The 16,887-nt window shown below is 42.5% G+C and overlaps 1 protein-coding gene across 1 annotated transcript in view; it reads right to left on the bottom strand.

The window, feature by feature from the left end:
• Positions 1–16,887, bottom strand: part of PIEZO2 (piezo type mechanosensitive ion channel component 2) — a 252,170-nt gene that overhangs the window by 149,487 nt on the left and 85,796 nt on the right. The window contains exon 3 of the mRNA XM_055559293.1: positions 16,625–16,750. Within this exon, the coding sequence (XP_055415268.1) occupies positions 16,625–16,750 (126 nt within the window). The remainder of the gene's footprint in view (positions 1–16,624; positions 16,751–16,887) is intronic.

Raw genomic sequence — 16,887 nt, forward strand, 5'->3', positions numbered from 1 at the left:
CCTGTTTGTAAAAATCAGCTTCTTAGAATCATGTTGATTATATTCCAGCACCTATACCTGCTCCAGAAAACAGACTATTTCCATCTCAACGCAAGGCCAAGCAGCTTTTAAGGAAGCTTAAAGGCTGAGTAACGGAACTCTGAGTGTTAACCCCGAGATCATCATTTATTGGTTGACAGAAATGGTAGTTAGATCTATTTTGAGATAAAATTTCCCAGGAAGCAGCAACCTAAGTTTTAATCCCCCCCCCACCCCCCACTGGCTAATGACTGAGAAATAAGAAACTTTTTTTTCTCATTTCCTCCCACTTTGTAGCCGCCTGAATCGATACTAATGCAGGATATGGGTGAGAGTCCATGTAGCTTTTGCCCTTCACATCAGCAAGCCTCCAGGAATAAGAAAAACCAAGCAAATGCCATCAATACCAACCTAAATATGCTGGAAATCATGTTTAAAAAGAGAGGCTGGACAAGAACTTTCTGGAGCTAGAGGTGTCCTTCCTCCAGCACTCTCCCTAAAGGTCAGCCAATAATTCTCTAGAACCTCATTCCCACCCCTTCGTCCACAATTGCAGGGCAGGACGACTCCAGGAGGACGGGGAGCCATCCAGCCGGGGGCCTCCGCAGTGATCTGCCCTCCGCCTTTCTGCTCCACCCAAAGGGGAGGTCTCAGAACAGGGCTGAGCGTGCTCGCGACACCAGCCAGAGCAGCAGAAAAACTGCCACCTCCGAACCACTAACAGGGCCAGCTTGTGCAACACAGCAGGTGAGGAGGCGTTTTTCCTCCCAGGACTCAAACAGAACGTCGTCACAGACTCAGAACAGGGTGGAAACCATGCAGGTGGGACAGCCACTCGCCAACCCAACACTATTATGTCTTCAACTATTTTTTTCAACTAAGGAGCAGGTCGTGTGAGTTACTGGAAATGCGTCTTTACCTATGACCAGTACTCTGATAACACCCTCATCTGTGTTGCCAAGAGAATGTCCTTCCTGAACTATAGATCCATTTATACAATAACCTACTGGACATTTCCTCTTACAGCTACACAGATGCATGGATCTGGATTTCAAACACAAAACTGATACCCACCCTCCCTCCCTCCCCAAGTCAAATCTTCCCCATGTGGTCCTTACACTGTTGAAACAGTACCTCCACACACCCAGTCAGTCTCTTTCTTCTTCCACCATGCTGAATTAGACAGCACTGTCTTTCTCGAAGCATCTCTTCTAAAATTCCTCTGTAGTCTCCTTAGTTCAGGTTCTTGTCACTGGCCCTTCCTCTTCCATCGCCCCACCGGCCATCACTCACATACACACACCCACACAAAGGTGTGCACTGTGGCCAAGATGATCGTTCTAAAGCATCAGTCAGGGACCTCCCTGGAGGTCCAGTGGTTAACATGTCGCCTTCCAATGCAGGGGGTGCGAGTTCAATCCCTGGTTAAGAAGCTAAGATCCCACAGGCCTGATGGCCAAAAAACTAAACATAAAACAGAAACAATATTGCAACAAATTCAATAAAGACTTTAAAAATAGTCCACATCAAAAACAGTCTTTAAAGAATCATTCATTCCTATTTCTGCCATAAACAAACAAACAAACAAACCTCAGAGGCTCCTGCTTCTGCTAAATTGAGAACTCGTCTAAGTGATATCCAAGACCTAACAATGCCTGGGTCACTCTCCATGCCCGGCAGCTGCTGGGGTTCCTCAGGCCTTTGGGGGATGACTTTATTCATCAGATCACATGTTACTGCAGGAATGTGCTTGCATGCCTTCCCCTCACCTTAGAAGAGGAGCTCCCCAGAGCAGGGGGAGCTACAGCAGTCTTATCTGTGGTTCCCTGGGGCTGACACACGCCCAGAACAAAGAAGCCCCATATGAACAACCAAGACTTATTGAATAAATTAATGAAACATCAATAAGCTAGGAAGCGCTTTCAAAACCATCCTCTCCGATCTGGTCTTCACAACAGCACTTGAGATAAGAAATCACGACCTTTAGGATCTGCAGTGGGACCAGAGTCTACTACTCTGATGCCACCACTCTTCACAGAAGCCCTGAAGCAAATAACAAGGGGAAGCTCCAGTTTGTTCCCACGATGGTCAGTGGTTTTTAAAAAGCATTCTTTGCTGTTGCTGTTTAGTCGCTAAGTCATGTCCGACTCTTTTGTGACCCCACAGGCTGTAGCCTGCCAGGCTCCTCTGTCCATGGGATTGCCCAGGCAAGAATACTGGAGTGAGTTGCCATTTCCTCCTCCAGGGGAAAAAAAAATCTCATTAAGGTATAATTTACACAACTTAAAACTCATTCATTTTTGTACAACTCTTCAAGTTCTGACAAATGCATTCAGTCCTGTGACTAACACATCTGTCAAGATACAGAGAAGCTCCACCAGCCCCAAAGTCTCCCAGCCACTGGTGACTGCTGATCTATTTTCTGTCCTTGGAGTTTGACCTTTTCTTGAACATCATTCATGTCACATATGGGCTGGAGAATCTAAGACTGGCTTCTGTCCCTCAGCATCTTTCATTGGAGAGTCAGTTGTGTTACTGTGTGGATCAGCACTGTGTACTTTTCACAGCTGACTAATACTCCATCCAGGGTCTGCAGTTTGTTGATCCATTTACCAGCTGAAAGACATCTGGGTTTTTCCGAAGCTTGGGTCAATTACAAATAAAGGTATTGAGAGCATTCGCTTAGAGATTTTTGTGTGAATATAAATTTTCATTCCACTTCAGTAAATTTCCAAAAGTAGGAGTTCTGGGTTGAACAAGTAGTATGTGGCTGACCTTCAGATATACCGGCAACTGGTTTTTAATGGAATGGGGAGGGAGGAGGGAGGAGGGTTCAGGATGGGGAACACATGTATACCTGTGGCGGATTCATTTTGATATTTGGCAAAACTAATACAATTATGTAAAGTTTAAAAATAAAATAAAATTTAAAAAAAATAAAAATAAAAAAAATAAATAAATAAAACTACCAAAAATAAATAAATAAATAAAGCGGCTGCATGACTCTGCATTCCTAGCAGCAATACGTTTGAATTCCAGGGGCTCTGCATCTTCATCAGAAGTTGGGGTCCTTCCTTCCTTCCTTTCTCCCATACTAAGAGATATGGAGCAGTAACTTCATGTTTTTAATGTCCATTTTCCTAATGACTAATGATATTAAGTGATTTTCATGCATTTATTTGTCATCTGAGTATCTTCTTTAGTGCAGTGCTTGCTCAAAATTTCTGGCCATCATTAAAGTTGAAATGTATGTTTTCTTGGTATTGAGTTTTGAGAGTTCTTCATATATTCTGGATGGAAATCCTTTACCACATATGTGATTTGCAAATATTGTTCTTTCAATTTGTGGCTTCACTTTTTAACATCTTATTGGATTTTGAGAAGAAGTTCTTAATTTTGATGTAAGTTCAGTTTATCCATTTCCCCCCCTTTTGAATCATTATTTTGGTGTCATATTTAAGAAATCATTTCTTTTGTCCAACCCAAGGCCTCAAAGATCCTATTTTTTTAAAAGAGTTTTATGGTTTTACATTTTAACTTCAATGATCCACTTTGAGTTAATTTTTATATATGGTACAAGGTAAAGGTTAAAGCCCTTATTTTTCATACGAATTTTAAAGTGGAATGGATTTAAATATGGGTTTAAATATGGAGCCCACATTTTTTCAGTAACAATTGTGCTTTATCCACAAAACTGCTTTTGCATCTCTGCTGAAAACTGACCATGTATGTGCAGATCTATTTCTGTACCCTCTTGCTCTCTCACTAATGTGTACGTCTGTCTTCTCACCAGCAGCAAAGCAGCTCGACTACAGTGGTTTACAGTATTCTGACCACCTCCTATTCACCTCTTGATGAGAGCAGGATCCCTTGCCTCGACAGAATGAGATGGTTGAATGCACAACACACAACACTAAGCAGATTGGACTGGCAGAGTTTCTCAGTCACAAACACTCCTGACCCTGGGAAGGAGGATGTCGCGTGCTCTGAGGGGCCACAGGGGTCACAGAGTGAGCAGAGCTGTGGGACACATGCTCATAACATCAGGAAGGTAGGGTACCCCCTGCTATCACAGGAAGATGTGACAGACTGGTTGGAATAACTCTTCAATCTACAATGTTTCAGCTCATGAACAACTATCCAGAGTGTGCGCACAGGAAGCAAAGGAGTCCTGAAGCAGAGGCGCTGAGCAGGGGGCGGTGGCGGCTGCATTTTCCCATGTGTCCACTTTGCTTCTCCGTGACCTCCCTGCCTGAAACATCACCATGCTGACCTTGATGTTTCATTTCTACTTTCCTGGGTTAATTTTCTTCAGAGCATTATTACAGCTGGAATATTATAAAGCTTACTTATTTTATACATCTCCCATGTTACAGAATACGAGCTCCATAAGGGTTACAATTGCAATCGTTTTTGTGTTTACACTGCTGCATCCCCAGCAGCTGGAACAGTGCTTGGCACACACAGACAACAGATAACTATTTGTTGGGTGGATGGATGGACTTGAGCTGTGCTTTTAAGACTCTTGACATCCTTGGAGGTGGGGAGGGGCTACTCCTCTCTCTGTTGATTGAAATAAATTTCATGGAATTCATGTACGAGGTCTTACATGACTCGGTGCCTGCGGTAAGTTTTCAATGGAGAAGTCTTATCATGATCCAGTTCCATGATTCCAGACTAATCCCAACATCCTTACACTAATACCCCTTAGTTTTACTCTACTAGAAACAAAAAGCCTACTTTTCCCAGAAGCACATTCAGCGACTTCAGGCAGCCTATAATTTAAAATAAGTTTTAAGCAACATTGTAAATCAACTATACTTCAATTAGAAAAAATTCTAACAAATGAATAAGTGCTATAGCCATTAAAATGTAGACATATTCTAGGAAATAAATTTGGTCCCTTTGACTTTAGAATATAAATAAAAATACCAACTCTATGAGGACTGTATATTATCAAGTATAAAGTTTACTGGTATAGTTACTAAAACATCATAAATTTTAAAATTACATCATTATGGAGACTGTTTACTGCTTTGACTCAAAGCCAAGAATAAATAATATTTCCAAGAGTAAAATAAATGCCAGTTACTGTGGACAAGAATGTCTATCTATAACTGAAGCACAGAAAGAAAGCATTGAATATATTTTGTTGACCAAAAAAAGATACCTTGATTATTCACCCTTAAGGGTAAAATGTCTGTTGTTTCATTTCACTAGCCTATTGATTCAAAGTTTAAAGTATAAACTAGTGTCTTGGCTGTTTTAAATGCAACATGTGTTTTCGTTTGTTTTGCTTTCAAAGTCTTCATGGTGAGATGGTGTGCTCACCCGCATCCAAGTGCATGGAAAGGGTAAATGATCTTATAGAGATGTCATCAGAGACTTCACAGCCTGTCTGGATTCTAAGCTTTCAATTATCCAAAGGCCAGCTCTTAAATAATAACTTATGTTTTGGATGACTCAATTGTTTGGGTAGAGGGAAGTGTCACATGCCCAAGTTCATTACCAACATGTTGGAAGATCACACGGAGATAACCCAGGGCAGGTATGGCTAAGGTGCTATGTATGTGACACATCCATCCAGATCTAAAGAATGAAGTCTTCAAACTGATTCTGAAAACTCTCTCAGTTTGTCAACTTCTCGTTAACACCTGCGCTTACCAATCCTCTCCCCCATTCCCCATGAGATGTCCAACCAGCTCATCTAGTTGGGCAAAACAAAAAACTATCTAACTTTATGACTGATTTTGCTTAGTTAGGTTTTTATAGATCAAGAGTGTACCTGTTTTTGTTTCTTTTCATCATGAAAATTAAGGTGGTTTTTGGAGAAGACTCTGAAGTCTGAAAAACCAAAATACAAGTAGAAAATGTAGGTTTTGGAGGACTTCAAAATCCAAATGCTAACAGCCTGAACTGCCATATATTGACATGTTCAACCACCTTCATTTCAGAGTAAGACATAAACTAAGTGTATGTCTCAATACCAAGCCACAAATTGATAAAGAACTTCTGCTAAAGGAAGTTAAAATACCATACATTTTGGAAGCCAGATCGCACTTAATTTTTAAGTGTTTTTATCCATCCTTCTTCCACGCATTGTGACAATGTCAAAGAAGGACTGCCATCTATTTTGAGGAAACAGAAGATAAATGCAGAAAGAAGTTAAATGTCTTCCTTACTGTTCTCTAGTATAATCAGTTAATGAGAAAAACCACCTTTAACGTTTTCTGGATGTGATGCACCAAGGCAAGACCTTGCATTAAATTTGATACGTATTCATTGAAATTCTTCAACAGACTCTCGGCAGAGACACAGAAATGTGGCTTTTACTTCACAGAGTCAAAGTTACTGTCTTAAGGGCTGTTAGGAATCTCACAGTCAACGGATTCTTTCCAGGGATTTGTTGTTGTTGTTGTTGAGTCACTAAGTCATGTCCGACTCTTTGTAACCCCATGGACTGCAGCACGCCAGGCTTCCCTGTCCTTCACTATCTCCCAGAGCTTGCTCAGATTCCTGTGTGTTGAGTCAGTGATGCCATCCAACCATCTCATCCTCTGCCGCTCCCTTCTCCTTTTTAAAACTTGATAGGAGGAACGTTCTTGAGTATGTGTGTATCCCCAGAGCCAATTCTAATCTTCAGAGTTCATGAGATGATAGAGGTGGATGCATTTCATGATAGAAGGGCACTTTCATGGTTGTCACGACAAATAGCTACACCTTCGGGTACCTACTTCCACATCACTTCCTCCAGGAAGACTCCCATCCCAGGCTAGACTAGGTACCTATTAAGTATATTTCCACTGATCTTTCTACATCCCCAATATCAGCACTATATCCAACTCTGCTGGTGGTGGTCATTCATATATCAGCCCCCACCTCACACCAGTGGACTGTAAGGTCTGTGAAGGCAGGACAGTGATGTCCATAGGCTACCATGAATGTACACAGTAGGCATTTAATAAAAAATTATCACATAAATTAATATATGACAAGACTGTGGGATTATAAATAACCTGAATTATTTAAAGTTAATTTTCTTTGTAGTTGTTGTAGAGTCTACTTTATGGAGAAACATTTTCAAAGTTAACAATGCAAGATATCATAATATCATTGTTACAATTTAAATATGACATTCATTCGGATTTCTCAATTAAGAAAATAAATACAGCTCAGACAGTAAAGAATCCACTTGCCAATGCAGGAGATGCATGTTTGATCCCTGGGTTGGGAAGATAAACTGGAAAAGGAAGTAGCAACCCACTTCATTATTCTTGCCTGGAAAATCCCATGGACAGAGGAGCCTGGAGAGCTACAGTCCATGGGATCAAAAAGAAGTGGACATGACTTAGAAACTAAACAACAACAATAATATTTTTGAGGAGTAAATAAAAAATAAACATGAGGGGAACATGTGTACACCCGTGGCAGATTCATGTTGATGTGTGGCAGAACCCATACAATATTGTAAAGTAATTAGCCTCCAATTAAAATAAATAAATTTAAATTAAAAAAAAGGAAAATATCCTCCAAATTCTGCAAAACTAAAAAGAAGTAAATATGTGCACTCACTTCTGATCATGGTGGTTTACATATCATAAGTCCTTTGATTTGATTATCACCCATTGGCTAGTGGGGAAGAGGAAGAAACCACCACATACGAACCCTGGGAAACCAGCTGTCCACCCATCTTCCACTGCACTGCTTCTTAAAATGCTTTTGGGATCTTCAAGAATGATCACCCATTTAAAAATGAGAGATGATAAACTAAATAACAATGCAAAGTAATGAAAGAAAAGCATTTGAAACCATAATTATCAACATGCAATATTTATAACATCCATCTACAATATAACATTTAATAGTAATATCAGCTCCAATACTGTGGCCACCTGATGTGACAAGCCAACTCATTGGAAAAGACCCTGATGCTGGGAAAGATTGAGGGCAGGAAGAGAAGGGGACGACAGAGGATGAGATGGCTGGAGGGCATCAGTGACTCAATGGACATGAGTTTGAGCAAGCCTGGGGAGATAGCGAAGGGAAACCTGGCGTGCTTCAGTCCATGGAGTCACAAAGAGATGGACATAACTTAGCAACTGAACGACAATGAACAATAATAGGAATATCTTTAGTATTTTATTCACTATATACTCATGTCCTACAATGGGGATCTTAGGAAATGTTTAAATGTCTCTAAACATGAACATAAGAGATAAATTATACTAGCAACTTCTTCGCCAGTCTTCTATGTCCCTGAAATATATTTTCAATACATGAAATCAAGAGGAATTTTCTGAATCCAAAATTCTGTTTATAGGAAAAATGTTTTTTATTTATGAGTCCACATGCCTAGGTCCTACAATACACACCTGTTCAATGAGTCTAAAGAATAACTAAACTATCTTACAATTACACTTCCTAGAATGGCATGACTGTTCTTGGCCCAGCTGTACTCCTTGATGCCCTTGAACTACCCTTCCATCACACCAGGCGTTTGGAAACACACAGTTACAGCTTTATGTTGCCCATCTATAATTTTGAGGTTGAGTTTACTCCCACACCACATAGACTAGCCTTAGAGCTTTTATGGTAAATAATTTACACTAGAAATGCTGCATCATGAAATTGAGGGTAAGGAAATTGTTATTTAAGCAAACACAATCGATCCCAAGTCATCTTGAATTTCCCAGACCTTGCAGCCAGCTCAGAGGGTGTGGGTGGGAGCAGAGGGGCCTGAGGAGACTGGCCGGGGTGTCATTCACTGCGGACCTCTCTCCCCACCCACCCAGGTATCAATCAGGCCTACCCACCCACCCACCCCGCATCCTCTCCCCTCCTCGCTGCTTCTAAGGCCAGCTCTGTCTTTCATGTTTACACTCCCAATGTCTCCAAATCCAAATGGAAATCTGAGTTTCCTTTTGCACCAGGTGACTTTATTTGATGGATGTTTTTAGAGAGCAATAAAAGGCTTCAAGTGGACATGTCTTTCTCCTACTCCCTCATGAACTGAAAAGAAGGGAGGTGGTAACCACTACAGGGTAAGATGTACAGTGTGCATCCAGGGCAGGGAGTCGGGCTGGGCAGGGAGAGGGCGTCCCCGCCCTGGAGCTGCACTCACAGGCCCAGAAGGTGAGGACCCACCCATGGAAAAGTGGTCTCCAAACAATGAAGTCATCCGATTTCATCTCTGTCACCTTTCCGCCAAGCTTCATCCACGTGACTGTGTATAATTTGTGTACAATTTGGTTCTGGGTTATTTCTGCCCCTCTAATAATGACAGAAACTTTAACAACAGCAGTAGTAATAGTCTATAGTCACTGACCACTTGCCATGGGGCAGGCGCTGTACTCGGTGCATGGCCCGTGTGTGTGGACCTCATGGCCACCCGGCGAGATGGTGATCACATCACCTTCACTTTACAGTCCAGGAAACTCAGGCACAAACAAGAACAACTCCCCCCCGTCCCCTGAGGTCCTACGTTCACTCATATAGTAGATAGTATAAAAATTCTCATGAAAAACGTTTCTCCTGTAAAATGAGATATTGTCCTGGAAGAAATGCTGATAAATGATAAAAGCAGACAGTGCTCAACAGCCTTCACTGCAAGTGAACCAGGACACCAAGCAGCCCTGGCCTGCGAGATTTTCACCCTGATGGGGTCTCTCTTCCCCACTGCGTTCCCCACCCCTATTCACTACCCTCCCTGACACCTGGGGTTAGCTCTGGCCAGTAAAAACTAATTGTGTCCATCATTCTAGGAGCATGGACTCATCTGTATCAGGTCACCAGAGTTCTCTTTCAGCATGCTCTCCACCAAGGTCTACTGATCACAGGTCAGGCCCAGACTGAGGGGCCTTTGCCCCATTGCTGGACGTCAGACTCCTCTCAGTAGGCACATTCATCCATGTGCAGTGAGTTGAAAAAGCAATCTGCCTCCGTTACCAGGGGCTGTGGGAAATACCACTTAAGGCTCTTATTCCTCTTATAATATATGCTAGTGGAAGGTGCACATACAATCCAGAAGCTTTTAAACTACTTCCCTTAAGAGAAAATCAGAAAGTGGTCCTCACCCTGGCACAGAGGGCCAGGAGAGAGCTGACAACCTGGTCCAGGTTTTTGCTTTCATTGTTGTATCTTGGGCAGATCCTGCTTTCAGAAGCTGGCAGAGGAGAGGAGTGTGACAGGGCCAAGAGGAAGTGACACTACCAGACGCCACCCTTCAGAGACCCCCGGTCAGGGAGCACAAGGATGCAGGCAGCAGACAGGGGCCAGAAAACGGCTCTCAGAGGACGGAGGCCAGTGTCCTTTTGAGTATTTTGTCTCTTGTTTCATAAGCATCAGCTCTTGCTTCCATAGTACCGTGTCCAGTGAAGACATAAAGAGGAACATAAAGAAATGGACTTAATTTTAGGAGGATGGACCCGCCAGGTGACTCAGTAAACCTCAGGCTTCATCTCTGACCAGCACGACTTATGAAGCACCAACTGGGGATGGAGGTTCCAGAGACAAGCCGGCATGGGCTCCAGGAAGCAGGGCACCGAGGGCATGCTCCACACTCCGTGCTCACCCCATGTCATCAGGATGGGATGCCCAACTTCCAGACCCATGACTGGCCCTGGGTGTTCCTGTTACCTGCTAAGGTTTCAGATGCTGGGTCACAGCATCAGGACCCTTGTGGTCTGAGGATCGAAGGGCAGCAGGACAAAGTACCTCCGAGGCCTAGAATAACCTCTTGGTCAGTGGCTTCCAAGCTCATGGGATGAGAAAAGTTGGAATCCTAGGTGCTCCTCCCTCCACAGGAGAAGAAAGTAGCTGATCCGAGGGGTCTGACCCTCAGGGTAAAACAGATTTAACAATGAACCCAGCAACTGAATGAAGCAATGAAAATATGCAATTCATTATAAGGACAAATCTCCAAAGAAGAGAAAGCCATGGACTGAACACCAGAAGCTCTTACTTAAACTCTTGGAAATTGCACTAATCCAGAGTCTTAGGAAGTGCAATGGGCTTCCCCAGTGGCTCAGATGGTAAAGAATCCGTCTGCCAATGTGGGAGAGCGGGGTTCAATCCCTGGGTTGGCAAGATCCCCTGGAGAAGGGAATGGCAACCCACTCCAGTATTCTTGCCTGGAGAATCCCATGGACAGATGGGCCTGGCGGGCTACAGTCCATGGGGTCGCAAAGAGTTGGACATGACTGAGTGACTAAGCTTGCATGCATGCAGAAAGTGCAGTGGAGAAATTAATGCCAAACTGGTGCAAAACAAGGGGCTCCACAAGAAGGAGCAGAGAAATCAGAAAAGATCCTGGCTCACACGGCAGTGGCTCCGCCCATTCACTCGCCCTCTCAGCTGGGCTCTCCATCTCCATCCTCAAAGCCACCCTCCTCCCCATCTCCTCCACCCCTCCTTATCCCACCTCAGCCGCACGTGCAAACTGGGCGCTACAAGTCCCCGGAGAAGCGAGATCACGGGTGGCCCTGCTCTGCAGAGGCAAGACTTGGCCATCAGACTGGCCTCTGTGCAGGAGCAAGCTGGGTCCCCATCTCCAGATGGATCCAGGCTGGAAGAGGGCAGCCACTCACCTCCTGAAACCCAGCCTGCATGGTCAGGTCAGCTCTAAATTGAATGGGACCGTGTGCATGGAGTGCCCTATGCAAAGGATACCAGAGCCCATTTGTAACAAGGATAAAGGAGGCATTAATTAGAAGAGGGATACAATGACAGGAGGGGCTCTATACAGAGTAGCCGTCATCACTGCAAAGCTTCCCTTCACAGTCCGGACAGCAAACATTTCTTTCAATCAACAGCCTGCTTCAGCATAGCCCCTGCATCATCCAGACGGGACCTGCATCTCCCCCCCACCCTGGCTTCCCCACCCCTGCAGGTCCCTCACTGAGGCAGACAGACTGCTTCTATAGGCTCTGGCAGGACATGACTGAAACAGTCCAGTTTTGATGGAATGAAAATATTTTAGTAAGCTGCACAACACGTGTCTGAGGAGAATTTACAGAGGTGCCGCCCACACCCCCGCCCCACGATTTCCTCACTTACCTGGAAGTGAAGGGGGAGGGGCTGGGCAGCAGGTCCCCCTTCTGCACAATGGCATCTTTAACAAATCCGCCAGCCGCCAAGCACTAACTGGGCTGGTCTGAAACAACCTTTACTACTGCCAGTGGCTGTTCACAGGGCTCTTGGGGGAGAGAACTTCCAATGGCTGGATATTTATAAAGGCTACCGTTGTCACCAGACTCACGGCTCAGATTCCTGGGGGATCCTGGGAGCTTTTGCCATAACGAGGTTGAGGGCATATGAGTGTTAGACAGGGAGAGGAGTCATTAGGAACACCAAATTAAACACGTATAAATGAGCACTCGGTGGTTTGGAGTCTGAAGACCACTTGAGTGAGATGGGGAAGCCGGACGTGTCTGGGTTCCTTCATTTTAATTTGACAAAGTCTGGCACACAGAGGAGGCATTCAGACGGCACAGGCACTCTGTGCCTTTTCATTTGAAGTTTTGCTACTTTACATCTATGGATGCCAAAACAAGGCGGAACATCAAATGTGGGATATCAAAACAGCGGAGTTTGTGTTTACAGCTCGGATGGTGTAATCGAAACTGCAAATGCTAGAGAAACAATAACACGAATAAGGTGAAGTCAGCCCCAAATGAAAAGTCAGTGTTTCCATTACCACGGGGACTGGGTTTTTCAAGAGTTTATATAACTTGATCATTAAAAAATGCTCCAGGCTGAAAACCTGGTCTGTGTCAACCTTGGACTAAACTAGTTTGCAAAGCTCTGAAGTTTGTTTGCTCTCCTCTTTTATCCCTTTTCAAGAATGTATGATTTTTAAACACTGCACATGAAGCTAAACAAAAAACTCTGTAGACCTGCTGCACCGATGCTTTGCAGCATCGCTGGTTTTTAGGAGACACTGGTGATTTCTCTTTGTAGATTCACTCTCAAGGTGCTCATGGGGCTCACATCCCTTCTCTAACTCATTCTTTTGTATCTCCCGTCTCTGTGGTGACTTCCTCAAAAATGCTGGAACTTCACATTGGAACACCCACTTTTGTGAAAATAAGCTTCAAAGTAGAATTTAACTTGTTAGGAATAAAGTTTACTGTTAGATTTCTATTATATTGACCTGGGTGGAAGAGTATAGAGCTTTTATATGGGACGTCAAAAAGGAAAGAAGGGCAGTATGATAGATTTGGACATGTCCAAGACACATCTCTGTGAAGAGTAACAGCAGAAAGCACTGCGCGTGAATAGAATGATCCCTAGGAATATATGGTGTCTGGAAGCCCACGTATTCAGCTGTGAGGTTAGGAAAGGCAGGTCGACTCTCCAAGACTGTACTGCAGGGAATGGCCAGTAAGAGACATGTCAAGAGGCCAGATCTGACTTGTCTCTACTTTCACCTCTGAGCAAGGCAGCCCAAGACACCAACATAGGTTCCATCCAAAGGGTCTAAGTAATGTGGACTCTGGCCTGGGAAGACGGAGAAAACGCAAGTACAAGCTTCTGTGTGTGTGCATATGTGAGGTGTGCATGATGTGTGGTGTGTGTGTGGTATATGTGTGGTGTATGTGTATGATGTGTGTGTGAACTGTGTGTGTGCTTTGTGTGTGGTATGTGATGTGTGTATGTGGTGTGTGGGTGTGACATGTGTGTGATGTGTATGTGTGTTGTGTGTGTGTGTGTGGTATGCATGTGAGATGTGTGATGTGTGTGTGTATGTGGTGCGTGTGTGTGTGGTATGTGTGTGTAGGGTGTGTAATGTGTGTTTGTGATCTATGTGTATGTTGTGTGTGCATGATGTGTGCTATGTGTGTGATCTGTGTATGTGTGGTGTGTGCGTGTGTGATGTCTGATCTCTATGTGTGTGATCTGTGTGTGTGTGATGTATGATGCGTGTGTGCTTTAAGCCTGTATGTCTTTCTGTCTCTATCTATACCTTATGGGAGAGGCTCCTCCACATACAGTAAATTCATTTGTAAATGTGAAAAATGGAATACACTCTTAGCATTTCACATTTCATTTTTGTTTTGACCTTTGTAGAACTGTTTCAAATACTATTTTGAATAAAAATAGAAAGACCTAGACTTTGGATCAGAGGAAATTATGTGTTCATATCCTAATCTAGACACCCTCCAGCACAGTTCTGTCTACACCATCGCTCAGCACCAAACAGTATTTGCAGACACAGGCAAGCTATATATTTGTAAACCCAAGTTTGAAAAATCTGATCAGTTGTAATATATCTTGTGATTAAATACTTTCAGTGACAAAGATAACTTATTATTTATGAAATACCCTTTTTTAAAACAAAGAGATATTTTATTTTCTACATTGCTACAGTATGAGATATTACTCAAGATAAAGAAAATAAAATTTTGATGTCAAAACATTATATATACAGAATATATAACATTATATAATTGGATTATGGAATCTCATCTGGATGCGATGTATTAAATAATTTTTCCATGTTCTTCCTCTCACACCTACCTTTTTTGCTTCAAATTCAGCTTTTATTGTGAGGAAGGTAGCAAGTTGTTCAGAAAATACTTATGGTTAAAAAATCCCTCCTTCTGGCTCTGGGAATCCCTGATTAAGACCTACCCAAAGGATTTTTGATTCAGGAACAGTAAAAAATAACACTGCTAACATCGGAGAAGGCAATGGCACCCCACTCCAGTACTCTTACCTAGAAAATCCCATGGATGGAGGAGCCTGGTAGGCTGTAGTCCATGGGGTAGCTACAAGTCGGACGTGACTGAGCGACTTCACTTTCACTTTTCACTTTCACACAATGGAGAAGGCCATGGCAACCCACTCCAGTGTTCTTGCCTGGAGAATCCCAGGGATGGCAGAGCCTGGTAGGCTGCCGTCTCTGGGGTCGCACAGAGTCAGACACGACTGAAGCAACTTAGCAGCAGCAGCAGCAACACTTCTACTAAGTTCAAAAAGACCTGAATCTGGCCACATGTAATAAATGCTTCCTATCATATTAATAACATAACTAAAGTACCATTATTTAAACATTGCATTTTATCAAGTTTTTAATAATTATGTGACTTTCATCAGACATTAAAACCACATGGTAACAATGGAATATTATTCAGCCACGAAAAGGAATGAAGTCCTAACATAGGCTACAACATAGATGAACCTTGGAAACATTACGCTGAGTAAGAGAAGTCAGACACAGACATCATGTAATTCTGTTTGGATAAAATGCCCAGAGGAGGTAAATCCACCAGAGTCAGAAGGTAAAGTAGTGGTTGCCTAGGAATGCATGGAGAGGGAAAGAAGGAGGTATAGTGTTCATGGGTGCAGGGTTTCTTCTTGGGGTGATGAGAGGTTTCTGGATTAGAGAGTAGTAATGGGTGCACAACCTAAAAACCACTGAGTTGCAGTCCTTAAATGGGTGAATTTTATGGTATATGAGTCCTATCTAAGTCTTTTTAAAAACATATCTTAGTTCATAGATCTTAAACCAAGAATCACTTTGATAGGCATTATTATCCAAGGACCTGGGCAGTTAATAAAATGGCCAAAATGAACACTAACTTAGCTCTGTGAAGTTTAGCTCTCTGAAAGTTATGCAGTGAGGGATACGGAATAATCTATAACTCTGGGTTTTATTAAAGAATCTCTCACTACATTTATGCTAACATTCTTTGATCCATGAAGAATTTTAATCTCTTTTTATTTTACTGGGAAGGGTTGGTTTACTTCTTTTACTTGTGGTTGCACTTATGAAAGACCAGGAAATTTCAAACCCACAAACGAGTTCCTCAGTGAAAAACTGACAACGTAAAACTATTAATTTAGTCTTTTCCAAATATCTCAGGATTTCTTCAGGTTTAACTTAAAACATATGGATTGTATTCCATCTCTTTGAAATCCTTCTGGTTTTTTTTTTTTTCAAATGACAAACACACATCCTAAAAAAAACAGGAGTAGAATTTACCTGATAGTAGATTAATTTTAGAAAGATGACACTACCTAGATAAAGCATATATGTGTTGACTTTTTCAGATCAAAACCTTAAAATATAAGGTTTTTTGTGTAAGATATATCATTTTATTATGAATAGCAAAAAGTAATCCCAGTTTGAAAAAGAAACTGTCGTTTACTTTTTCCCCATAAAGATGAGCGAAATCTTACATTATGCTTTAGAAATGGATTGAGGTCACTGTTGTATAATGTTATTCAACTTTTATACTCTTATTTATCCTGGTACATACTGTACCTGTCTCATCTCACTAGCTGTAATGAAAGTTCTAGGGTCTGTACATAAATCTCAATTTTTTTTTAAGACTACACCCAGCCATAGTGTGTTACATTCAGATTGGAGTCTAGTAGCTAATATGTGTTGAAGATGCATTAATTAAGGCATTCACATTACCCCATTGTCAAGGCACATGAATTTCTTTGTATATATTTATGATGCATGAGGTCAACAAATAGCCAAAAACTTCCACAGTTGTTTTTTTTTTTTAATGTGTTGCCTAGATTTTCTATGAATGTCACAACACATAGCTTTGTTAGGCACATTCACAGCATGATAAAAAGGCCCCATCATACTCACAGTTGTAACCAGGTGCGATGCGGTGCTGTGCCTCCAGACTCGCCAACGTGATGTGGAAAATGATGTGCAGCAACAGGAAGGAGAGACTGGTGAAGCACAGAGACTTTAACAACCGTCCCGTGTGTCCTGGGGAGGAGAGCAGGGAGATGTGAGTGAAGCTAGGATGACCACACTCATTCTGACCTTCCCACAAGTTTACATAGGAGATGTGTCTACATCGTCTGTTCTATGGGCTTCCCTGGTGGCTCAGACGATAAAGAATT

The sequence above is a fragment of the Bubalus kerabau genome, chromosome 21 (genome assembly GCF_029407905.1).
Source record: "Bubalus kerabau isolate K-KA32 ecotype Philippines breed swamp buffalo chromosome 21, PCC_UOA_SB_1v2, whole genome shotgun sequence".
Classification (NCBI taxonomy): Eukaryota; Metazoa; Chordata; class Mammalia; order Artiodactyla; family Bovidae; genus Bubalus; species Bubalus kerabau.